Source organism: Bombina bombina, chromosome 4 (genome assembly GCF_027579735.1).
Source record: "Bombina bombina isolate aBomBom1 chromosome 4, aBomBom1.pri, whole genome shotgun sequence".
Lineage (NCBI taxonomy): Eukaryota > Metazoa > Chordata > Amphibia > Anura > Bombinatoridae > Bombina > Bombina bombina.
The window spans coordinates 1,210,638,757-1,210,664,901 of NC_069502.1; the positions used below are offsets into that span (position 1 = coordinate 1,210,638,757).

The following is a 26,145-nucleotide window of genomic DNA, read 5'->3' on the forward strand; positions in this document are numbered from 1 at the left end:
TGTGTGTGTATATTCTGTGCATATTCGTGTGTGCATGCTATGTATCTGCGTGTGTGTATTCTGTGCATATGCGTGTGATGCTATGTATCTGTGTGTGTGTGCATGCTATGTATCTGCGTGTGTGTATTCTGTGCATATGCGTGTGATGCTATGTATCTGTGTGTGTGTGCATGCTATGTATCTGTGTGTGTGTTTTCTGTGCATATGCGTGTGTGCATGCTATATATCTATGTGTGTGCATGCTATGTTTCTGTATGTGTGTTTTTCTTCTGTTATGTGTGATCAGTCCACGGGTCATCATTACTTCTGGGATATAACTCCTCCCCAACAGGAAATGCAAGAGGATTCACCCAGCAGAGCTGCATATAGCTCCTCCCCTCTACGTCAGTCCCAGTCATTCTCTTGCACCCAACGACTAGATAGGATGTGTGAGAGGACTATGGTGATTATACTTAGTTTTTATGACTTCAATCAAAAGTTTGTTATTTTAAAATAGCACCGGAGCGTGTTATTACTTCTCTGGCAGAGTTTGAGGAAGAATCTGACAGAGATTTTTTACTATGATTTTAACCGGAGTCGTTAAGATCATATTGCTGTTCTCGACCATCTGAGGGAGGTAAAGGCTTCAGATCAGGGGACAGCGGGCAGATGAATCTGCATTGAGGTATGTGGCAGTTTTTATTTTCTGAATGGAATTGATGAGAAAAGCCTGCCATACCGTTAAAATGACATGTATGTATACACTTCAGTATTCTGGGGATGGTATTTCACCGGAACTACTGTGTTAAAGGTCACTAATCCTTTTAATAACTATTCTCATGTTAAACGTTTTTGCTGGAATGTAGAATCGTTTACATTGCTGAGGTACTGTGTGAATAAATATTTGGGCATTATTTTCCACTTGGCAGTTTTTTGCTTTAATTGTGACAGTTTCGTTTCTCTTCACTGCTGTGTGGGAGAGGGAGGGGCCGTTTTTGGCGCTCTTTGCTACGCATCAAAAAATTCCAGTCAGCTACTTTTTATTTCCTGCATGATCCGGTTCATCTCTGACAGATCTCAGGGGTCTTCAAACTTCTTTGAAGGGAGGTAAATTCTCTCAGCAGAGCTGTGAGAATTCTTATAGTGACTGTGAATAAAAAACGTTGTTTTGTTTTCTTATGTACAAATTTAATTAGTGTTGTTTTTTACTAATGGGAACAAACCTTTGCTAAAAGTTGTGTTGTTTTAAAGTTTGATGCTATAACTGTTTTTCAGTTCATTATTTCAACTGTCATTTAATCGTTAATACCTCTTTGAGGCACAGTGCGTTTTTTTGCTAAAAAAGATTATAACCAAGTTGTAAGTTTTTTTGCTAGTGTGTTAAACATGTCTGACTCAGAGGAAGATATCTGTGTCATTTGTTCCAATGCCAAGGTGGAGCCCAATAGAAATTTATGTACTAACTGTATTGATGCTACTTTAAATAAAAGTCAATCTGTACAATGTGAACAAATTTCACCAAACAGCGAGGGGAGAGTTATGCCGACTAACTCGCCTCACGCGACAGTACCTGCATCTCCCGCCCGGGAGGTGCGTGATATTTTGGCGCCTAGTACATCTGGGCGGCCATTACAGATAACATTACAAGATATGGCTACTGTTATGACTGAAGTTTTGTCTAAATTACCAGAACTAAGAGGCAAGCGTGATCACTCTGGGGTGAGAACAGAGTGCGCTGACAATGCTAGGGCCATGTCTGATACTGCGTCACAGCTCGCAGAGCATGAGGACGGAGAGCTTCATTCTGTGGGTGACGGTTCTGATCCAAACAGATTGGACTCAGATATTTCAAATTTTAAATTTAAATTGGAGAACCTCCGTGTACTACTAGGGGAGGTCTTAGCAGCTCTCAACGATTGTAACACCGTTGCAATACCAGAGAAACTGTGTAGGTTGGATAAATACTTTGCGGTACCGGCGAGTACTGACGTTTTTCCTATACCTAAGAGACTAACTGAAATTGTTACTAAGGAGTGGGATAGACCCGGTGTGCCGTTCTCACCCCCTCCAATATTTAGAAAGATGTTTCCAATAGACGCCACCACTCGGGACTTATGGCAAACGGTTCCCAAGGTGGAGGGAGCAGTTTCTACTTTAGCTAAGCGTACCACTATCCCGGTGGAGGATAGCTGTGCTTTCTCAGATCCAATGGATAAAAAATTAGAGGGTTACCTTAAGAAAATGTTTGTTCAACAAGGTTTTATATTACAACCCCTTGCATGTATCGCGCCGATTACGGCTGCGGCAGCATTTTGGATTGAGTCGCTTGAAGAGAACCTTAGTTCCTCTACGCTAGACGACATTACGGACAGGCTTAGAGTCCTTAAACTAGCTAATTCTTTCATTTCGGAGGCCGTAGTACATTTAACCAAACTTACGGCTAAGAACTCAGGATTCGCCATACAGGCACGCAGGGCACTGTGGCTAAAATCCTGGTCAGCTGATGTTACTTCTAAGTCCAAATTACTTAATATACCTTTCAAGGGGCAGTCCTTATTCGGGCCCGGTTTGAAAGAAATTATCGCTGACATTACGGGAGGTAAGGGCCACGCCCTACCTCAAGACAAGGCCAAAGCTAAGGCTAGACAGTCTAATTTTCGTCCCTTTCGGAATTTCAAGACAGGAGCAGCATCAACCTCCACTGCACCAAAACAGGAAGGAGCTGTTGCTCGTTACAGGCAAGGCTGGAAGCCTAACCAGTCCTGGAACAAAAGCAAGCAGGCCAGGAAACCTGCTGCTGCCCCAAAGACAGCATGAACCGAGAGCCCCCGATCCGGGACCGGATCTAGTAGGGGGCAGACTCTCTCTCTTCGCCCAGGCCTGGGCAAGAGATGTTCAGGATCCCTGGGCACTAGAGATCATATCTCAGGGATACCTTCTAGACTTCAAATTATCTCCCCCAAGAGGGAGATTTCATCTGTCAAGGTTGTCAACAAACCAGATAAAGAAAGAAGCGTTTCTACGCTGCGTACAAGATCTGTTAACAATGGGAGTGATCCATCCGGTTCCGTGGTCGGAACAAGGACAAGGGTTCTACTCAAACCTGTTTGTGGTTCCCAAAAAAGAGGGAACTTTCAGGCCAATCTTAGATTTAAAGACTCTAAACAAATTCCTAAGAGTTCCATCGTTCAAAATGGAAACTATTCGGACAATCTTACCCATGATCCAAGAGGGTCAGTACATGACCACAGTGGATTTAAAGGATGCTTACCTTCACATACCGATCCACAAAGATCATCACCGGTATCTAAGGTTTGCCTTCTTAGACAGGCACTACCAGTTTGTAGCTCTTCCATTCGGATTGGCTACGGCTCCAAGAATCTTCACAAAGGTTCTGGGTGCCCTTCTAGCGGTACTAAGACCGCGAGGGATTTCGGTAGCTCCGTACCTAGACGACATTCTAATACAAGCTTCAAGCTTTCAAACTGCCAAGTCTCATACAGAGTTAGTTCTGGCATTTCTAAGGTCGCATGGATGGAAAGTGAACGAAAAGAAGAGTTCTCTCTTTCCTCTCACAAGAGTTCCATTCTTGGGGACTCTTATAGATTCTGTAGAAATGAAGATTTACCTGACAGAAGACAGGTTAACAAAACTTCAAAATGCATGCCGCGTCCTTCATTCCATTCAACACCCGTCAGTAGCTCAATGCATGGAGGTGATCGGCTTAATGGTAGCGGCAATGGACATAGTACCTTTTGCACGCCTACACCTCAGACCGCTGCAATTATGCATGCTAAGTCAGTGGAATGGGGATTACTCAGATTTGTCCCCTACTCTGAATCTGAATCAAGAGACCAGAAATTCTCTTCTATGGTGGCTTTATCGGCCACACCTGTCCAGGGGGATGCCATTCAGCAGGCCAGACTGGACAATTGTAACAACAGACGCCAGCCTACTAGGTTGGGGCGCTGTCTGGAATTCTCTGAAGGCTCAGGGACTATGGAATCAGGAGGAGAGTCTCCTACCAATAAACATTCTGGAATTGAGAGCAGTTCTCAATGCCCTTCTGGCTTGGCCCCAGTTAACAACTCGGGGGTTCATCAGGTTTCAGTCGGACAACATCACGACTGTAGCTTACATCAACCATCAGGGAGGGACAAGAAGCTCCCTAGCAATGATGGAAGTATCAAAGATAATTCGCTGGGCAGAGTCTCACTCTTGCCACCTGTCAGCAATCCACATCCCGGGAGTGGAGAACTGGGAGGCGGATTTCTTGAGTCGCCAGACTTTTCATCCGGGGGAGTGGGAACTTCATCCGGAGGTCTTTGCCCAAATACTTCGACGTTGGGGCAAACCAGAGATAGATCTCATGGCGTCTCGCCAGAACGCCAAACTTCCTCGCTACGGGTCCAGATCCAGGGATCCGGGAGCAGTTCTGATAGATGCTTTGACAGCACCTTGGAACTTCAGGATGGCTTATGTGTTTCCACCCTTCCCGCTGCTTCCTCGATTGATTGCCAAAATCAAACAGGAGAGAGCTTCAGTAATTCTAATAGCACCTGCTTGGCCACGCAGGACTTGGTATGCAGATCTAGTGGACATGTCATCCTGTCCGCCTTGGTCTCTACCTCTAAGACAGGACCTTCTGATACAGGGTCCATTCAAACATCAAAATCTAACTTCTCTGAAGCTGACTGCTTGGAAATTGAACGCTTGATTTTATCAAAACGTGGTTTTTCTGAGTCGGTTATTGATACCCTGATTCAGGCTAGGAAGCCTGTTACCAGAAGGATTTACCGTAAAATATGGCGGAAATACCTATACTGGTGCGAATCCAAAGGTTACTCCTGGAGTAAGGTTAGGATCGCTAGGATATTGTCTTTTCTACAAGAAGGTTTAGAAAAGGGTTTATCAGCTAGTTCATTAAAGGGACAGATTTCAGCTCTGTCCATCTTGTTACACAGACGTCTGTCAGAAAATCCAGACGTCCAGTCCTTTTGTCAGGCTTTAGCTAGGATCAAGCCTGTGTTTAAAGCTGTTGCTCCACCATGGAGTTTAAACTTAGTTCTTAACGTTTTACAGGGTGTTCCGTTTGAACCCCTTCATTCCATTGATATAAAATTGTTATCTTGGAAAGTTCTGTTTTTAATGGCTATTTCCTCGGCTCGAAGAGTCTCTGAGTTATCAGCCTTACATTGTGATTCCCCTTATCTGATTTTTCACTCAGACAAGGTAGTTCTGCGTACTAAACCTGGGTTCTTACCTAAGGTAGTCACTAACAGGAACATCAATCAAGAGATTGTTGTCCCATCCTTGTGTCCAAATCCTTCCTCAAAGAAGGAACGTCTTTTACACAATCTGGATGTAGTTCGTGCCCTCAAGTTCTACTTGCAGGCAACTAAAGATTTTCGCCAAACTTCTTCCTTGTTTGTCGTTTACTCTGGACAGAGGAGAGGTCAAAAAGCTTCTGCTACCTCTCTCTCTTTTTGGCTTCGTAGCATAATACGTTTAGCCTATGAGACTGCTGGACAGCAGCCTCCTGAAAGAATTACAGCTCACTCCACTAGAGCTGTGGCTTCCACTTGGGCCTTTAAGAATGAGGCCTCTGTTGAACAGATTTGCAAGGCTGCAACTTGGTCTTCGCTTCATACTTTTTCCAAATTTTACAAATTTGACACTTTTGCTTCTTCGGAGGCTATTTTTGGGAGAAAGGTTCTTCAGGCAGTGGTTCCTTCTGTATAATGAGCCTGCCTATCCCTCCCGTCATCCGTGTACTTTTGCTTTGGTATTGGTATCCCAGAAGTAATGATGACCCGTGGACTGATCACACATAACAGAAGAAAACATAATTTATGCTTACCTGATAAATTCCTTTCTTCTGTTGTGTGATCAGTCCACGGCCCGCCCTGTTTTAAGGCAGGTAAATATCTTTTAAATTATACTCCAGTCACCACTTCACCCTTGGTTACTCCTTTCTCGTTGATTCTTGGTCGAATGACTGGGACTGACGTAGAGGGGAGGAGCTATATGCAGCTCTGCTGGGTGAATCCTCTTGCATTTCCTGTTGGGGAGGAGTTATATCCCAGAAGTAATGATGACCCGTGGACTGATCACACAACAGAAGAAAGGAATTTATCAGGTAAGCATAAATTATGTTTTTGTGCGTGTGTGCGTGTGTGCATTCTGTGTGTGTGTGTTTTCTGTGCATATGCGTGTGTGCATTCTGTGTGTGTTTTCTGTGCATATGCGTGTGTGCATTCTGTGGGTGCCTTCTGTGCATATGTGTGTGTGCATGCTATGTTTCTGTGTGTGTGTGTGCATGCTGTTTCTGTGTGTGTGTGTTTTCTGTGCAAATGCGTGTGTGCATTCTGTGTGTGTTTTCTTTGCATATGCGTGTGTGCATTCTGTGTGTGTGTGTGTGTTTTCTGTGCATATGCGTGTGTGCATTCTGTGTGTGTGTGTTTTCTGTGCATATGTGTGTGGACATGCTATGTTTCTGTGTGTGTGGGTGCCTTCTGTGCATATGCGTGTGGACATGCTATGTTTCTGTGTGTGTGGGTGCCTTCTGTGCATATGCGTGTGGACATGCTATGTTTCTGTGTGTGTGGGTGCCTTCTTTGCATATGGGTGTGGACATGCTATGTTTCTGTGTGTGTGGGTGCCTTCTGTGCATATGTGTGTGTGTTTGCTGTGTGACAATATATTGGCAATTGACACTCTATGTATTTGAATTATTTGGCATTAAAAAAAAATATTTAGATATATTTGTGTCAGTTATTGCTGTATTTCAGTTTGTGTTATTGAAAGATGCTGAATTTTTATATAAATGATTGTGCTACATCCTCCCCATTCCCCTTGTTTTGGACAGTAATCTGATGCAAGGATGAAACTGTAGTTATTTATGTTTCTGTCCAGGCTCCCATTAGCAACCAGCAACTGCAGGAAGTGGAGAAGGAACTGAGCAAATTGATCAGGGCTGACCATGTGATCCACACTGCGCAGGTCCCTCTCAGAGATGCCAAATGCGTCCCAGGACTCAGAACTGTGGATGAGGTATAAGCAAACCCTACTAGGATGTCTCTAATAACAAAAACACCTGCATGTCCTGTACAATTAAAGTCTGACAATTATAAATAGATAAGGTTATATGCCATGGTATTATTATTGTTTGTTTTTTTCCTGTAATTTAGCTGCAACTGCGCAACAAAAATCCAAACCCAAAATGGCCGATCTGTGCTCTTTTTACATTAAATTGAACCCTGCCATGCAGTCACTAGAGGCAGGTGAGGCAGGGCTTCACCTCTCATATAGGCAAAAATATATATATTTTTTTATTGGCTTTAAAAAAAAATAAAAAAAATATTGCAATTTTTTTCCCCCAAGCATTTTTCCCCCTACAGCTACATGTTGTGCAATGGAGAGGCACAAAATCAGATGTTTACTAAGTTGACCAGTTTTCCAAGACACCATTTAAAATGGACAGGAAACCCATATGTTTTCTTTCATGATTTAGAAAGAGCATGCAATTTTAAATAACTTTCCAATTTACATCTAATATCTAATTTTCTTCATTCTTTTGATATCCTTTGTGGAAAATCATATCTAAATATGCTCAGTAGCTGCTGAGTGGTGGCTGCACATAGATACCTCATGTAATTGGCTCACTCATGTGCATTGCTATTTCTTCAACAAAGGATATCTAAAGAATGAAGGCATATCCTAGCCACTGCCTCACCAGCCTCTGACGTCACTGCACATCGAGTCCTCAGCCAATTACAAACATTGACATCATAACCAAAATGCTAAATTTTTCCCCCAGATGCTGATAGTTTTGCATAGCAGCGTTTTTTTTACATTTAATTAACAGTAATTATGTGATTATTGCTGAACTGTTTTGTTTGTGATTTGCTGCGATTTGATCATTATCAAAAAGGGCCATAGCCATTATTGCTGTAGGCAGAGCCATCTTGTTTTCCAGGTCTGAGCATGTGTAAATAGGTGACTAATATAGTTATCGTTATCATTTACCTGATGAATGTTATCAGTCAATATGGGGGTGTTGAGGATTTTATCAAGTCAACTTGTGGTTGTGTGGATATTAATGGCTGAGGTTGATGCTGTCTATGCATCGTATGGGTGACTTTTCTAATATCACATATGATAATGGTTTTATCGTTTTCATTGTGATCATTCTAATGTTGAAAAAGGCATATCTGCCAGAAAACAGCCAAAAACCCTCAAAATGTTATAATCTATATTCATATTTTCATGTCAGGTTAGTGCACTTAAAGGGACAGTCAACACCAGAATTGTTGTTTAAAAAGATAGATAATCCCTTTATTACCCATTCCCCAGTTTTGCAAAACCAACACTGTTATATTAATATACTTTTTACTTCTGTGACTTACTTGTATCTAAGCATCTTCTGACCGCCCCTAATCACATGACTTTTAGTTATTATCTATTGACTTGCATTTTAGCCAATTAGTGCAGTGTCTGCCACTAGCCACGAGCGTGATCACAATGCTATCTATATGGCCTACATGAGCTTGCTCTCCCCTGCTGTGAAAAGTAAATAAAATAGAGGCGGCCTTCAAGGGCTTAGAAATTCATAAATCATATGTGCCTTCTTAGGTTTGCTTTCAACTAGAATACCAAGAGAACGCAACAAAATTGTTGATAAAAGTAAATTGGAAAGTTGTTTAAAATTACATGCCCTATTTGAAAAATGAAAGTTTTTTTTGGACTTGACTGTCCCTTTAAGAATATGTGATTGTGTTTGCGTGCGAGTAGGGTGTCTGTTTCCCCCCCCCCCCCCCAATTTTTTTTGTTCCATAGGAATAGGTTATTGCGCGTGAAATATTCTAAGTTCGGCTTTTTGCCCTTGTCTTGCTAGCGCGCAAGAGAAAATAGTTTACTTTAACTCATAACATGAGTGCAACCCGAAGCACGCAAAAAGCTTACTTGTAGCGGAGTTAACGTTCAAATGGGAGTGTTAAATAGTGCTTCACTTGTGATCGGGCTCTTTATCGTACCAATTACAGGGTAAGTAGATAAAGTACGTTAGTATGGGCCTGGTGTGCTAATTTCTTACTTAAAGGGAGACTGAACCCACATTTTTCTTTCATGATTCAGATAGAGCATGACATTTTAAGCAACTTTCTAATTTACTCCTATTATTATTTTTTCTTCGTTCTCTTACTATCTTTATTTCTTTTACAAAGATATGACGAGTCCACGGATTTCATCCTTACTTGTGGGAAATTAACCTCCTGCTAACAGGAAGTGGCAAAGAGCACCACAGCAGAGCTGTATATATAGCCCCTCCCCTTCCCCTCCACCCTCAGTCATTCTCTTTGCCTGTGTTATACTAGCAAGACATGGTAAAGTGAGGTGTTAGTTATTACTCCTCCCTGGAGTTTGAATTTAGTTCTTAGAGTTCTTCAAGGGGTTCCGTTTGAACCCCATGCATTCCATGGATATCAAATTGTTATCCTGGAAAGTTCTGTTTTTAGTTGCTATTTCTTCTGCTCGAAGAGTTTCTGAACTTTCAGCGCTACAGTGTGACTCCCCTTATCTCATTGTTCATTCTGATAAGGTGGTGTTACGTAAAGTTGTTTCAAATAAGAATATTAATCAGGAAATTGTTGTTCCTTCCTTGTGTCCTAATCCTTCTTCTAAGAAGGAGCGTATGTTGCATAATTTGGATGTGGTCCATGCCTTAAAGTTTTACTTACAGGCAACTAAGGATTTCTGTTAATCATCTTCATTATTCATTGTTTATTCTGGAAAGTGTAGGGGTCAGAAAGCTACGGCTACCTCTCTTTCTTTTTGGCTGAGAAGTATCATCCGCCTGGCATATGAGACTGCTGGACAGCAGCCTCCTGAAAGAATTACGGCTCATTCTACTAGGGCTGTGGCTTCCACATGGGCTTTTAAAAGCGATGCATCTGTTGAACAGATTTGTAAGGCTGCGACTTGGTCGTCCCTTCAGACTTTTTACAAATTTTACAAATTTGATATTTTTTGCTTCTTCTGAGGCTATTTTTGGGAGGAAGGTTCTTCAAGCAGTGGTGCCTTCTGTTTAGGTTCCTGTCTTGTCCCTCCCTTTCATCCGTGTCCTATTGCTTTGGTATTGGTTTCCCACAAGTAAGGATGAAATCCGTGGACTCGTCATATCTTTGTAAAAGAAAACTAAATTTATGCTTACCTGATAAATTACTTTCTTTTACAATATGACGAGTCCATGGCCCACCCTGTTCTTTTTAAGACAGTTTTCTTTATATTTTTTGTAAACTTCAGTCACCTCTGCACCTTTTAGCCTTTCCTTTTTCTCTTCCTATACCTTCGGCCGAATGACTGAAGGTGGAGGGGAAGGGGAGGGGCTATATATACAGCTCTGCTGTGGTGCTCTTTGCCACTTCCTGTTAGCAGGAGGTTAATATCCCACAAGAAAGGATGAAATCCGTGGATTCGTCATATCGTAAAAGAAAGTCATTTATCAGGTAAGCATAAATTTAGTTTTTAAAAGCAGGAATTTAAGTCTAAGCAGCCAGCCTATTTTAGGTTCAGCACCATGGATAGCGCTTGCTTATTGGAGGCTTACATTTGCCCACCAATAAGCAAGCATAATCCATGTTCTCAACCAAAAATGGGCCGGCTCCTATGCATCACATTCCTGCTTTTTAAATAAAGATAGCAAGAAAACGAAGAAAAATTGATAATAGGAGTAAATTAGAAAGTTGCTTAAAATTGCTGCTCTGTCTGAATCATGAAAGAACAGAATGTGGGTTTAGTGTCCCTTTAAAGTAAGTAGTTTAAAAAGATAGATGACACCTTTTACTACCCACACACAGCTGTGCGTTGTTATATTAATATACTTTATAACCTCTAAGTTTGCCTGTGTCTAAGCCCCTGCAGCTGCCCCTTATCTCAGTGTTTTTTTTTTAATTTAGACTTTTAAATCTTGCACTACAGCCAGACAGTGCTAGTTCATGTGTGCCATATAGATAACATTGTGCTCACTCCTGTGGAGAATGATAATGGTTATGCAAGAGCCGACACTGATTGACTAAAATACAAGATTGTAAAACGCGCTGAGATAAGGGGTAGACTGCAGAGGCTTAGATGCAGGTAATCATAGAGGTACAAAGTATATTAATATTACAGTGTTGGTTATGCAAAACTGGCAGATGGGTAATAAAGTCATTGTCTTTTTAAACAATAACAATTTTCATGTAGACTGCCCCTTTAATAATGTATAGAAGTGTTATTGAAAGCTTTACTGTGTAATGTTAGTATAAGAGAGAAAGGAGAGCAGCACGGCATTAACACTTGTGAGTGGGTGTACTTGGGTCCCTGCCCATCACTTTGCTTAGATGCTAAGCTCCATTGCTATAATTCTATAGTTATAAGCAAAGAAACAAAGATTTTGACAGCAGATAAGAACCATAGAAAGTTTTTTTGTCATTGTCCATAATTTCCTTTAATTTTCCAATTTCTGTTCTTTTTTTCTTTGTGTTTGTCCTCATTTCTTAACCCCTCTATCATTGTCTCTCCCCCTTCCCGCTGCTTGCCAGGCGTACCCAGACCCCGTGCGTATGGTCTCAGTTGGGGCTTCTGTAGACGCTGCGTTGGATCCTGGTTCCCATGCTGCCTTGCACACTTCAGTGGAGCTCTGCTGTGGCACGTAAGGCCTTTAATGTTTTACTGATAGTGCTAATATGTAAGTAGCAGGTGGTTTATTATCTGCTGAACAAACATGTCTGAGCCTTATGTGATAGAAGCAGTACACACAGATCATAATATCATTTTTATAATACCGCTGTTAATTCGGATCTTTCTGAGATTCACATTTGATATCGGAAGAACCAGATTAGATGCTTTTTGTTTTAAATCAAACAATCACAATTTTACAGAGTCAGAAACAGCTGAACTTGATAACTTCCTTAATGTCTGATCTTCATTTCTCAACAACGGCACTGTTTACAACTGTTAATGGCTGTGGATCACTGAAAAACAAATAAATGCATGAAAAGTACAGCTGCTCTCACCACGTTACCATGCTACTCATCCTTATTCTGCTGTCCTCTCCTGACGCTCTCCTCTCTCTGTAGGTCACGCTCTCCTCTCTCTGTAGGTCACGCTCTCCTCTCTCTGTAGGTCACGCTCTCCTCTCTCTGTAGGTCACGCTCTCCTCTCTCTGTAGGTCACGCTCTTCTCTCTCTGTAGGTCACGCTCTCCTCTCTCTGTAGGTCACGCTCTCCTCTCTCTGTAGGTCACGCTCTCCTCTCTCTGTAGGTCACGCTCTCCTCTCTCTGTAGGTCACGCTCTCCTCTCTCTGTAGGTCACGCTCTCCTCTCTCTGTAGGTCACGCTCTCCTCTCTCTGTAGGTCACGCTCTCCTCTCTCTGTAGGTCACGCTCTCCTCTCTCTGTAGGTCACGCTCTTCTCTCTCTGTAGGTCACGCTCTCCTCTCTCTGTAGGTCACGCTCTCCTCTCTCTGTAGGTCACGCTCTCCTCTCTCTGTAGGTCACGCTCTCCTCTCTCTGTAGGTCACGCTCTCCTCTCTCTGTAGGTCATGCTCTCCTCTCTCTGTAGGTCACGCTCTTCTCTCTCTGTAGGTCACGCTCTCCTCTCTCTGTAGGTCACACTCTCCTCTCTCTGTAGGTCACGCTCTCCTCTCTCTGTAGGTCACGCTCTCCTCTCTCTGTAGGTCACGCTCTTCTCTCTCTGTAGGTCACGCTCTCCTCTCTCTGTAGGTCACGCTCTCCTCTCTCTGTAGGTCACGCTCTTCTCTCTCTGTAGGTCACGCTCTCCTCTCTCTGTAGGTCACGCTCTCCTCTCTCTGTAGGTCACGCTCTTCTCTCTCTGTAGGTCACGCTCTCCTCTCTCTGTAGGTCACGCTCTCCTCTCTCTGTAGGTCACGCTCTTCTCTCTCTGTAGGTCACGCTCTTCTCTCTCTGTAGGTCACGCTCTTCTCTCTCTGTAGGTCACGCTCTCCTCTCTCTGTAGGTCACGCTCTCCTCTCTCTGTAGGTCACGCTCTCCTCTCTCTGTAGGTCACAACTGTGGTTTCTCTGTCTATTTACATGTAATTAATTGTGATGATGTGTTCACTATCTTTTGGGTCAATTCAGTTGACATAAAAGCATGTGAAGAAGAGAGTCTGAAATAGTTATCATTTATCCGCTGTGCGTTATGATTTATCCGCTGTGTGTTATCATTTATCCGCTGTGCGTTATAATTTATCCGCTGTGTGTTCTAATTTATCTGCTGTGTGTTATCATTTATCCGCTGTGCGTTATCATTCAATCTGTGGGAGCATTTATCAAGTGTCTATTTTGTAGATATTTAGTCACAAACTTGTGGTCGGTAGATTGTGATCATATATGGGCGTGATCACATATGTGGCGACAGCTGCAAAACCCGGCGTCAACAATGTTTAGTCAAATCGAGTGATCACATATACGATGCAGCAGTTACGCACATATATTTTACACGTCGCCCGCAGTTTTTTCTCCTATAAACTAACATAGAACCAGTGTTGGCTGTCGGTATCATATATTCAGCGCAAGGACTTACGCGCGCAGAATGGAGACATTTTACTCCATTTTCACCTTGACACACATAGGCAGGCACAGCAAGCCTTGCGCTGAGTATAAAAGTACCGTAACTCCCTGGAAGCCTTAACAAACAACGCATGTGCAATATCCACCCCTAATCCGCCATCTCCCTGCATCGCAATAACTAATAAAAGTATTAACCCCTAATCCGCCAACCCCCAGATAGCAAACTACTTAATAAGCATTTTGACCCCATATCCGCCAAACCCCCACATCGCAAACTACCTAATAAACATATTAACCCCTAATCCGCCAACCCCCCAAATAGCAAACTATCTAATAAACATATTGACCCCTAATCCGTCAACCCCCCACATCTCAAACTACCTAATAAACATATTAACCCCAATCCACCAACCCCCCACATTGCAATGTGTAAAAAAAATGTATTAACCTCTAAACTGCCAACCACCAACAATTCAAACTACTATATAAACTTATTAACCCCTAATCTGCCAACCCCCGAAATCGCAATTTGTAATAAAATGTATTAACCTCTAAACCGTCATCCCCCAACAACGCAACACCTAATTAACAGATTAACACCTAAACAGCCAACCCTATCCATCTTCTTCCCTGCGGTGAAAGGTCTTCATCCAGGCGGCTCCACCTTCATCCATTGTGGGACCATCTTCCATCTTCATCCCGGTGGCGCGGAGGCGGTGCGGTTATCCGACACGGAGGTCCTCTTCTTGCGATTGTCTGCCGCATTCCTTTTGGCTGAAAATAGGATGAGAACTGCTTGAATCCTATTGGCTGATTTGATTAGGGTACTTTGTTTTTTTCCCAGGGCAAAAGAGCTGTTTAACTTTAATTTTTTTGTAATGTTATTTTTTTATGTAATGTTAGTGTTTTTTTTATTTTATGTAATGTTATTTTTTATTTTTTTTTAGGAAGTGTATTTTAATTGGGGTGTTAGGTTAGGGCGCTTAGTTATTAGGTTAATACTTTGCGTTGTGGGTAGTCACAGATACCAGGCTGCCAAGGTTAAATCCCCACCCCCTACTACCTAGCCCCCTGCGATTTCTCACTGGATTTGGACCTTTCAGAGCATTTGTGATCTCCTAGAAGTTTGGTTTTATTTGTTTTGTGATCTGTACCTCCTCATAGAAGAGCTGATCTCTGACTGCCTAACCCCTTTCCGGCTGGCCGGGGTCCTGGAACTACTGGCCAGCCGCGCCTCCCTGAATACCCGCTGACCTTTACCCCAGGCCACTCCAGTGGGCCTTCACCCCAGAGCTCCACTCTTTTGGGGATTGGTAACCCCTAGGGCGGGCAAGAGGTGGGGTGATTGCCGGAGGGGAGCTCCTTTGGGAACTACAACTCCTCCTTCCCATGGCTTTCCCGTTGTATGATCACCCGTAGCTCCGGCCCCCAGCAACAGATCATGTCACTGTGGCATCTGGGGTCCGAGAACTTTCCAACGACACCCTGGAAGTGCCTGGCGCTCCCCCGGGATCACCCCAGATTAACCATATCACTGGGACTCTATGGGACTATAACTGCTATGGGGGCGCCAGCCTGTCTGGAGGGGCGGGAATGGCGGGAGATCTGGGGGTCTAATAAGTCTCCTTATCAAGATGTGTTTGTGTATATAAGCAGTGTGTTTCCACAATAAAGTTGTTCTTTGTTTCCCCTGAATACTGGTTCTGTCTGGTTATTTGGGTGGGCTCTGCTATAATTATTTTGCTCCGCTACATAGCGGCATGTTCCAGTTATAGGAAGGACACTTCTGGCGGAGCTACCCAGTCGGGGTAGCCATTGTCCGTCACATTTGGTTGGCAGCGGTGGGATGCTTCCGTCTACCTGGAACATCCAAGCCACCAACTGAAGTCCTCTTCGGATGGAGCAGCAGTACACTGGGCCCTGGAAGAATACACTGAAAGACTTGCTGGAAGTTCAGGGGAAAGTTGCCAGCAACAAGTTCAAGGCCACAATCATTGCCGAACTAATGAAAGGCGACCAGCCTAACAAGCCGGCCGGTGGGTCCAATAGTGACCGGAGCAGTGAGCGGCCCAGTGAGGTGTCCACGGCAGAGACAGTAAAGTCCGAGGTACAGAGGGAGCTCCAGTGGCGACTGTCTCACCTGAGGAGGTAATCACTCGGCTAATATTCAAAACCACCCGACTCAAAATGATAGAGGTCCAAAAGTCTTTGGGGGGAGCCGTACCCCATGAGGCTTTCCGAGCCTTCAAAGACAATGAAGAGGGGATCGACAGCTACCTCCAAGAATTTAAGACACAGTGCGAGTTGCAGGGTGTTGCCAATACTGACCGAGTCACCCTCCTGTTCAGAAAGCTGTTCGGACGAGCCCTAGAGGCTTTCAACACTGTTCCCTCAGGAGAATTGGTCTCATGCCGGAGGCTCACAGGCTGAAGTTCCGGGGACTAAAGATACAAGAGGTGCAGCCTTTCACAGAGTGGACACACTGATTCACCCCCCCCTCAGACCCAACCAGCGCCTGCCCACCCCTCCGGGACCGGAGGTGCTTTGGATGCAGTCAGATGGGTCATATCCAAATGCACTGCCCGGTGGTGGAGAAGCCCAAGAATCCCCCTCAGGCTCAGTGGACAAGGACCCGCGGCTGGAGGCCACCACCCACTGTTTGGACTCAGAGGGCCCTGCGGATTATGCTAAATGGGCAGAGGAAGAGGTCGGGGTCCTACATGAGGTGGACTCCGCCACCGGAGACAACTGCCTGCACCACCGCCAGGTCGTCTGGATCAATGGCTGGCTGGCCCAGAGATTACGACACAGTGGGGCAACTGTTACCCTTGTCCAGCCACACACGGTCACCAATTCCAACCAAACAGGGAAGTCCCTTGCAGTTCGTTTGGCTGGAGGTACGGTGCTCCGGATCCCTACTGCACGGGTGCATCTGGATTGGGGTGCCGACTCCCGTGCTGTGGTAGTAGAAGTTATGAACCATTTGCCCGCGGAGGTCTTTTAAGGAAACAACCTGGCACACCTTGCTTCCTCTTTTGTATGGGACAGCCCCCCGGATGCTTGCCCTGTCACCACCCACCAGCAAGTCAGACGGCAGGACACCACACTCGATCTGGGGACCCAGATAAGCCATTCTGCCCTGACTCCTACCCTTACCACCGACCAGATCCCCTGGGCGTCCCCCACTGACTTCGCCCAGGAGACATTGAGAGACCCGACTCTAGCCCCTTACCATGCCCGGGTAGGGACTGATCCCGGGGGGCCCAGAAGGGGGACTGTTTTGAGTGGGAGAGAGGGCTCCTATACAGGGTCACTGAGTGAGGAAGAGGGCAGTTGCCCAAGCGTCCAGCTGGTGGTACTGCAGAAATATTTGTGCGACCTGCTGCATATAGGGCATGACATTCCCCTAGCAGGACATCTAGGAGTCACTAGGGCACATTACCGACTGACTCAGACCTTCTTTTGGCCAGGGGTTACAGGGGATGTTCGGCAGTACTGCAGGACCTATGATGTTTGCAAGAGAGTAGGCAAGACAGGGGACCACTGGGAAAGATACCTGCAACACCTCCTGTTTGCATACCGAGAGGTGCCCCAGGAATCTACTGGGTTCTCCCCCTTTGAATTAGTATATGGCCTGAGGGTGAGGGGGCCCCTAGACCTATTGAGAGCCCACTGGGAAGGATTGGTGGGGGAGGAAGGACCCTCCATTGTGGGGTACGTCCTAGAATTCAGAGACCGACTGAAGGACCTCGCCGAGAGGGTGCAAGAGAACCTTCAGGTTGCTCAAGGTAGGTATAAGCGGTGGTACGACCGCAATGCTCGTAATCGGATTCTAGAAGTTGGGCAGAAGGTCCTGGCCCTGAAGCCTGTCAAAACAGACAATCTACAGGCTTCCTGGCAGGGACCCTATCGAGTGGTAGAACAGCTGAATGACATGACCTATCTGGTAGCCAAATGCTCAGATGACCGGGTCCGCTGGACCTTTCATGTGAACATGCTGAAGGCATACCAGGAAAGGGCAAAGGACGTAGCTGCCATATGTGCCCCGGCCATGGAGGACTCAGAGTCTTCCCATGCCGGAGCTCCCCGGGCAAAATAGAATGCCCCCAGGCATGGGTGACATACAGTTAGATGAGAGGCTAGGGAATAGGCAGAGGGAGCAAGTCAAACAGGTGCTAGGGAACCAGGAACCGGCGAGACATGTTCTCCACTACCTCTGGGTACACCACGGTAGCAGTGCAGAGTGGAGACCCTGGGACAGGTGCCCCTGCAACAGCCAGCGTACCAGGTCCCTGAGGCAGTTAGGAAAAATATGCGCAGCAAGCGCAGGGAGATGCTGGACATGGGTGTTATTGAACCATCCAACAGCCCCTGGGCATCCCCGGTGGTACTTGTACCCAAACGGGACCACCCGGTTCTGCATAGACTACCGTAGGCTCAATGACCTAACCACAACTGATGCTCCAGGTGGATGACCTTCTAGATCGCATCACCCGCAGCAACTTCCTGACCACCCTAGACCTTTGTAAGGGGTACTGGCAGATCCCCCTGGACCCGGAGTCCATTACAAAGTCGGCGTTCATCACCCCCTTCGGCCTACACCAGTTTAAGGTCATGCCGTTTTGGCATGAAGATTCTCTGCCAACCTTCCAGAGGATGGTTGATCACCTTCTGGATGGCCTCCAGGATTATGCCTGCGCATACTTAGACAATATTGCGGTCTAGAGCGACACCTGGGAGGACCATTTAACAGATAGTGTTATGTGTGTAACTGTACTGTGTAATGTATATTTATTAGATAGTGTTATTATCAGTGTAACTGTACTGTGTAATGTATTGTAATTAGATAGTGTTATTATAAGTGTAACTGTACTGTATATTTAATAGACAGTGTTATTTTTAGTGTAACTGTACTATGTAATGTATATTTAATAATAGTGTTATTATGTGTGTAACTGTACTGTGTAATGTATATTTATTAGATAGGGTTATCATGAGTGTAACTATACTGTGTAATGTATATTTATTAGACAGTGTTAGTATGTATGTAACTGTACTGTGTAAGGTATATTTATTAGTCAGGGTTATTATGAGCGTAACTGTACTGTGTAATGTATATTTATTAGACAGTGTTATTATATATGTAACTGTACTGTGCAATGTATATTTATTAGACAGTGTTATTATAAGTGTAAGAGTACTGTGTAAGGTATGTTTATTAGACAGTGTTAATATGAGTGTAACTGTACTGTGTAATGTATATTTATTAGATAGTGTTATGAGTGTAATTGTACTGTGTAATGTATATTTATTAGATGGTGTTATTATCAGTGTAACTATACTGTGTAATGTATATTTATTAGACGGTGCTATTATCAGTGTAACTATACTGTGTAATGTATATTTATTAGACGGTGTTATTATCAGTGTAACTATACTGTGTAATGTATATTTATTAGACAGTGTTATTATAAGTGTAACTGTACTGTGTAATGTATAGTTATTAGATGGTGTTATTATCAGTGTAACTGTACTGTGTAATGTATAGTTATTAGATAGTGTTAATATGAGTGTAACTGTACTGTGTAATGTATATTTATTAGACAGTGTTAATATGAGTGTAACTGTACTGTGTAATGTATATTTATTAGACAGTGTTATTATCAGTGTAACTGTACTGTGTAATGTATAGTTATTAGATGGTGTTATTATCAGTGTAACTGTACTGTGTAATGTATAGTTATTAGATAGTGTTTATATGAGTGTAACTGTACTGTGTAATGTATATTTATTAGACACTGTTATTAGTGTAACTGTACTGTGTAATGTATATTTATTAGATAGTGTTATTATAAGTGTAACTGTACTGTGTAATGTATAGTTATTAGATAGTGTCAATATGAGTGTAACTGTACTGTGTAATGTATATTTATTAGACAGTGTTAATATGAGTGTAACTGTACTGTGTAATGTATATTTATTAGATAGTGTTATGAGTGTAACTGTACTGTATAATGTATATTTATTAGACAGTGTTATTATCAGTGTAACTGTACTGTGTAATGTATAGTTATTAGATAGTGTTAATATGAGTGTAACTGTACTGTGTAATGTATATTTATTAGACACTATTATCAGTGTAACTGTACTGTATAATGTATAGTTATTAGATAGTGTTAATATGAGTGTAACTGTACTGTGTAATGTATATTTATTAGACAGTGTTAATATGAGTGTAACTACTGTGTAATGTATATTTATTAGATAGTGTTATGAGTGTAACTGTACTGTATAATGTATATTTATTAGACAGTGTTATTATAAGTGTAACTGTACTGTGTAATGTATATTTATTAGACAGTGTTATTATGAGTGTAACTGTACTGTATAATGTATATTTATTAGATGGTGTTATTGTGAGTGTAACTGTACCGTGTAATGTATATTTATTAGATGGTGTAATTATCAGTGTAACTGTACTGTGTAATGTATATTTATTAGATGGTGTTATTATCAGTGTAACTGTACTGTGTAAGGTATATGTATTAGTGTTATAAGTGTAACTGTACTGTGTAATGTATATTTATTATACAGTGTTAATATGAGTGTAACTATACTGTGTAATGTATATTTATTAGATAGTGTTATGAGGGTAACTGTACTGTGTAATGTATATTTATTAGATATGGTTATTATGAGTGTAACTGTACTGTGTAATATATATTTATTAGACAGTGTTATTATATATGTAACTGTACTGTGTAAGGTATGTTTATTAGACAGTGTTATTGTGACGAACCAAGGTTATCCAACCCTGCGCCAGTCACTTATTTGGCACAGAAAGGGTTATCAGCCCCCTTTTTCTGTCACCAATAGGTCACAATCTAGCCACACCAGGCAAGCTTGTGACTCAGTTTAGTGGGTGCAAGGGTTAACCACACTCCCCTAGTCTGTACTAGACGTAAGAGAAATGCCCAAAACTCCCTTTTAATGCCACCCACAATAAACTATCAATCCTATAGCTCCAATACTGTCACCACTTAAAATTTATTAAAGGGAAAATCCTAAGAAAAAAACCCAGACTTTACACATTAACTCTCTAAATACAATTTAGCAGAAAATAACCTAAATTATACAGTTCTAATATTCCAGTCTCTTTCAGTAACGTGGTTCAATTTTTAGACAAAGGCCAAACTTAATAAAGGAATTATTTATTATGCCAAAAATATTATGCACAATGCATTATTAATAAAAAGTTGTTACAAATAAAATTACACACGCAAACAGTGTTTTAAAATAAAAAGGAGACAAACAGAATTGAATACTTTCCTAGCTTCAAGCTCTGCACCAGGGGCTGGCATGAAAATGAAGGCTCCTTACTTCTGTAAAGCAGCTCCCCTTGTAAGAATGACAATCTTATTGTTAAAACATAAAATTCTTATACCATTTTCCACAGATCAAGTTGCCTGACCACACCCTCCTGGGCGGCCTAAGAAAACCCCCTGTCTTTATGACCTTCAATAGACTAATTTCTTGCCTGAAATTATACAATCCATTATAAGTTCTGCTAGGTAACTCAATTTCTATATTTACATATCTAGAACCTTTTAGTTTTATTGGGAGAATCGGTTTGATATCAAATATGCCATAGTTTGTCATATTTACCTTCCTTTAAGGTTATAACAGTTTTAACACACATATGTACATAATATACCAATGTCCTTTCAGTGACCGATGAAGGGCCTGTTTTGCATCATGCATTCTATTGACAGCCTAAGCCATAAACTTTATCCTGTGTATCTCTGGGACTAAGAGCTTGAGTGGCTTTATGACTCAATGCATACACAATAACATTTGGTGGGGCTATTTAGGAGACTCCTGGCAGTTCAAAGAAAACACAAGTCACAATTCTTCTTGAAAACAAATAACTGTTTTGAGTTCAAGCTACACAGAATTAACCCCTTCTTAGCTAAATCCTGAGGTTTTCGTGACAGTTATTATAAGTGTAACTGTACTGTGTAAGGTATGTTTATTAGACAGTGTTATTATGAGTGTAACTGTACTGTGTAATGTATATTTATTAGACAGTGTTATTATGAGTGTATCAGTACGTGTAATGTGTATTTATTAGACAGTATTATTATAAGTGTAACTGTACTGTGTAAGGTATGTTTATTAGACAGTGTTATTATGAGTGTAACTGTACTGTGTAATGTATATTTATTAGATGGTGTTATTGTGAGTGTAACTGTACTGTGTAATGTATTTTTATTAGACAGTGTTATTATGTGTGTAACTGTACTGTGTAATGTATATTTATTAGATGGTGTTATTATCAGTGTAGCTGTACTGTGTAATTTATATTTATTAGATGTTGTTATTATCAGTGTAACTGTACTGTGTAATGTATATTTATTAGATGGTGTTTTGATCAGTGTAACTGTACTGTGTAATGTATATTTATTAGATGGTGTTATTGTGAGTGTAACTGTACTGTGTAATGTATATTTATTAGATGGTGTTACTATGTGTGTAACTGTACTGTGCAATGTGTATTTATTAGATAGTGTTATTATGTGTAACTGTACTGTGTAATGTATATTTATTAGATACTGTTATTATGTGTGTAACTGTACTGTGTAATGTATATTTATTAGATAGTGTTATTATGTGTGTAACTGTACTGTGTAATGTATATTTATTAGATAGTGTTATTATCAGTGTACCTGTACTGTGTAATTTATATTTATTAGATGTTGTTATTATCAGTGTAACTGTACTGTGTAATGTATATTTATTAGATGGTGTATTATGTGTGTAACTGTACTGTGTAATGTATATTTATTAGATAGTGTTATTATGAGTGTAACTGTACTGTGTAATGTATATTTATTAGATAGTGTTATTATGAGTGTAACTGTACTGTGTAATGTATATTTATTAGATAGTGTTATTATGAGTGTAACTGTACTATGTAATGTATATTTATTAGATAGTGTTATTATGTGTGTAACTGTACTGTGTAATGTATATTTATTAGATAGTGTTATTATGAGTGTAACTGTACTGTGTAATGTATATTTATTAGAAAGTGTTATTATGTGTGTAACTGTAACGTATAATGTATTGCTATTAGATGGTGTTATTATGTGTGTAACTGTACTGTGTAATGTATATTTATTAGATGGTGTTATTATGTGTGTAACTGTACTGTGTAATGTATATTTATTAGATGGTGTTTTGATCAGTGTAACTGTACGGTGTAATGTGTTTTCCATGTGTTTTGTGACACTTTTTAAGTTTTTTGAAACAGTTAACCAAAGCGTAGATGACGCATGAAACATTCTAGTGTAAATTTAAACTTGTAATGCCAGCGGTAAACTCGACAAGCACAAGCACTCACAATAAACCCCTTATTGCTCACATGCAAACGTTAGCACATTACACTTGTAATCTGTCCCTTTATAATTTATTCTGCCCATTTTTTCTATATTTAATTACTGTAAATTGGGGACTTTCCAATTATGAGAATATAAGCCTAACCCTGCTACATATCTGTCCTAATTGCCCTTAGAAAAAGTGACAAGATTAAATACTGTAAAACAATGGCAGTTTTACTAACAAAATCACAGCGGCTAGCCTTGCCTTCTCCAGTAGCAAGTCAACATTGGCTCATCCAAATAAGACACCTTTTGTGGGTTTATTACTGAAAACGAAATGCAGGAACAAGGTGTTAATATCATTAAAAGGGCAGTCTAGTAAAAATTTAACTTTCATGTTTAAGCATGCATTTTTAATAAACTTTCCAATTTACTTTTATCATCAAATTTGCCTTCTCTCTTGGTATTCTTTGTTGAAAGCTAAACCTAGGTAGGCTCCTATGTTAATTTCTAAGCTGTCGAAGGCCACCAACACTTATCTCAATGCATTTTGACAGTTTTCCACAGCTAGACAGTGCTAGTTCATGTGCTCAATATAGATAACATTGTGCTCACTCCTTTGGCATTATTTATGAAACATCACTGATGCTGTTGGTTATGCAAAACTGGGGAAAGGATAATGAAAGGTATAATCTATCTTTTTAAACAATACAAATTCTGGTGTATAATGTCCCTTTAATTGTAATTACAAGGTGTTGTGTGTCCCTCTAGTGGCCATACTGCTATATTGCGTCAAGGCATTGGTACAGCACTTGTGTACTTTTGTTAGGCTTAATGCTACTGTTTTGTAGATGGCCTGTCAAGTAAAATGTCTGTTTTTCACTGAGCACCACTGAGGATCTTTATGGCTAATCCCTCTGTACATATCTGTGTTGTCTCCTTATTTAGGCACTTACTGAAGACAGGAGCCATTGAAGATGTTGTTATTGTATCGGAACGACCCCTGGCTAAAGGGATCTCTCGTCTTATAGCCATCACTGGAGACGAAGCCAAACAGGTCTGTGCTGCACTGAACTGTCACTCTGTGCGCCAGCTATTGATTCTGTGAGTTTGATATTAGTAGTAATAATATAGCGATAGGAACAGAGAATATTACACGTTTATTATGGTGAATGACAAAGTATAGACTATAAAAAAAATTAATAAACTGCAGAGCAGGGGCATATGGCACATACTGAATAAAATAAACACTTATATATGTGAGCATAAAATGAAATAAGTGTTAATACTACATGTGTATGTCTATAATATCCTTGTTTTTCTTGTATCTATTCAGAGCTAACTGATTGTTTTTCCCAGGCACGTGAGACAGGCCATGTCTTGTCCAGGGAGGTAGAGTCATTGTCCGAACGCATGAGGTCCAAGCCCACTACGCTGAGCCGCGCCTTCCAGCTCTCCAAAGAAGTGGGAGTGATGACAGATGTGAGTGTGGCCTGAGCAAGCTTACAGATTGCAGCTATGATGATAAAATACTGGCAGGTGTTCCATGTTACACCATATTACACTATATTACACCACATTACACTATATTACACCATGTTACACCATATTACACCACATTACACCATATTACACCACTTTACACTCTATTACACCACGTTACACTCTATTACACCACGTTACACTCTATTACACCACGTTACACTCTATTACACCACGTTACACCATATTACACCATATTACACCATCTTATACCACGTTACACTCTATTACACCACGTTACACTCTATTACACCACGTTACACCATATTACACCATATTACACTATATTACACCATGTTACACCACATTACACTATATTACACCACATTACACTATATTACACCATATTACACCACGTTACACTCTATTACACCACGTTACACTCTATTACACCACGTTACACTCTATTACACCACGTTACACTCTATTACACCACGTTACACCATATTACACCACGTTACACCATTGTATACCACGTTACACCATATTACACCATGTTACACCATATTACACTATATTATATAATAATAATAATAACTAGTATTTACAGTATCTCACAAAAGTGAGTACACCCTTCACATTTTTGTAAATATTTTATTATATCTTTTCATGTGACAACACTGAAGAAATTACACTTTGATACAATGTAAAGTAGTGAGTGTACAGCCTGTATAAAAGTGTAAATGTACTGTCCCCTCAAAATAACTCAACACACAGCCATTAATGTCTAAGCTGTTGGCAACAAAAGTGAGTACACCCCTAAGCGGAAATGTCCAAATTGGGCCCAAAGTGTCAAAATTTTGTGTGGCCACCATTATTTTCCAGCACTGCCTTAACCCTCTTGGGCATGGAGTTCACCAGAGCTTCACAGGTTGCCACTGGAGTCCTCTTCCACTCCTTCATGACAACATCACGGAGCTGGTGGATGTTAGAGACCTTGTGCTCCCCCACCGTCCATTTGAGGATGCCCCACAGATGCTCAATAGGGTTTAGGTCTAGAGATATGCTTGGCCAGTCCATCACCTTTACCCTCAGCTTCTTTAGGAAGGCAGTGGTCGTCTTGGAGGTGTGTTTGGGGTCGTTATCATGTTGGAATACTGCCCTGGGGCCCAGTCTCCGAAGGGAGGGGATCATGCTCTCCTACAGTATGTTACAGTACATGTTGCCATTCATGGTTCCCCCAATGAATTGTAGCTCCCCAGTGCCGGCGGCACTCATGCAGGCCCAGACCATGACATTCCCACCACCATGCTTGACTGTAGGTAAGACACACTTGTCTTTGTACTCCTCACCTGGTTGCCGCCACACACACTTGATGCCATTTGAACCAAATAAGTTTATCTTGGTCTCATCGGACCACAGGACATGGTTCCAGTAATCCATGTCTTTAGTCTGCTTGTCTTCAGCAAAGTGTTTGTGGGCTTTCTTGTGCATCATCTTTAGAAGAGGCTTCCTGCTGGGAGGACAGCCATGCAGACCAATTTGATGCAGTGTGCAGCATATTGTCTGAGCACTGACAGGCTGACCCCCCACCCCTTCAACCTCTGCAGCAATGCTGGCAGCACTCATACGTCTATTTCTAAAAGATAACCTCTGGATATGACGCTGGGCATGTGCACTCAGCTTCTTTGGTCGACCATGGCGAAGCCTGTTCTGAGAGGAACCTGTCCTGTGA

General features: G+C 41.8%; 1 protein-coding gene across 1 annotated transcript in view; it reads left to right on the forward strand.

Annotated features, from left to right (window-relative positions):
• AARS2 (alanyl-tRNA synthetase 2, mitochondrial) overlaps positions 1-26,145 on the forward strand; it is a 180,252-nt gene that overhangs the window by 126,649 nt on the left and 27,458 nt on the right. Inside the window, exons 15-18 of the mRNA XM_053712708.1 lie at positions 6,895-7,032; positions 11,559-11,668; positions 23,877-23,985; positions 24,288-24,410. Of these exons, the coding sequence (XP_053568683.1) occupies positions 6,895-7,032; positions 11,559-11,668; positions 23,877-23,985; positions 24,288-24,410 (480 nt within the window). The remainder of the gene's footprint in view (positions 1-6,894; positions 7,033-11,558; positions 11,669-23,876; positions 23,986-24,287; positions 24,411-26,145) is intronic.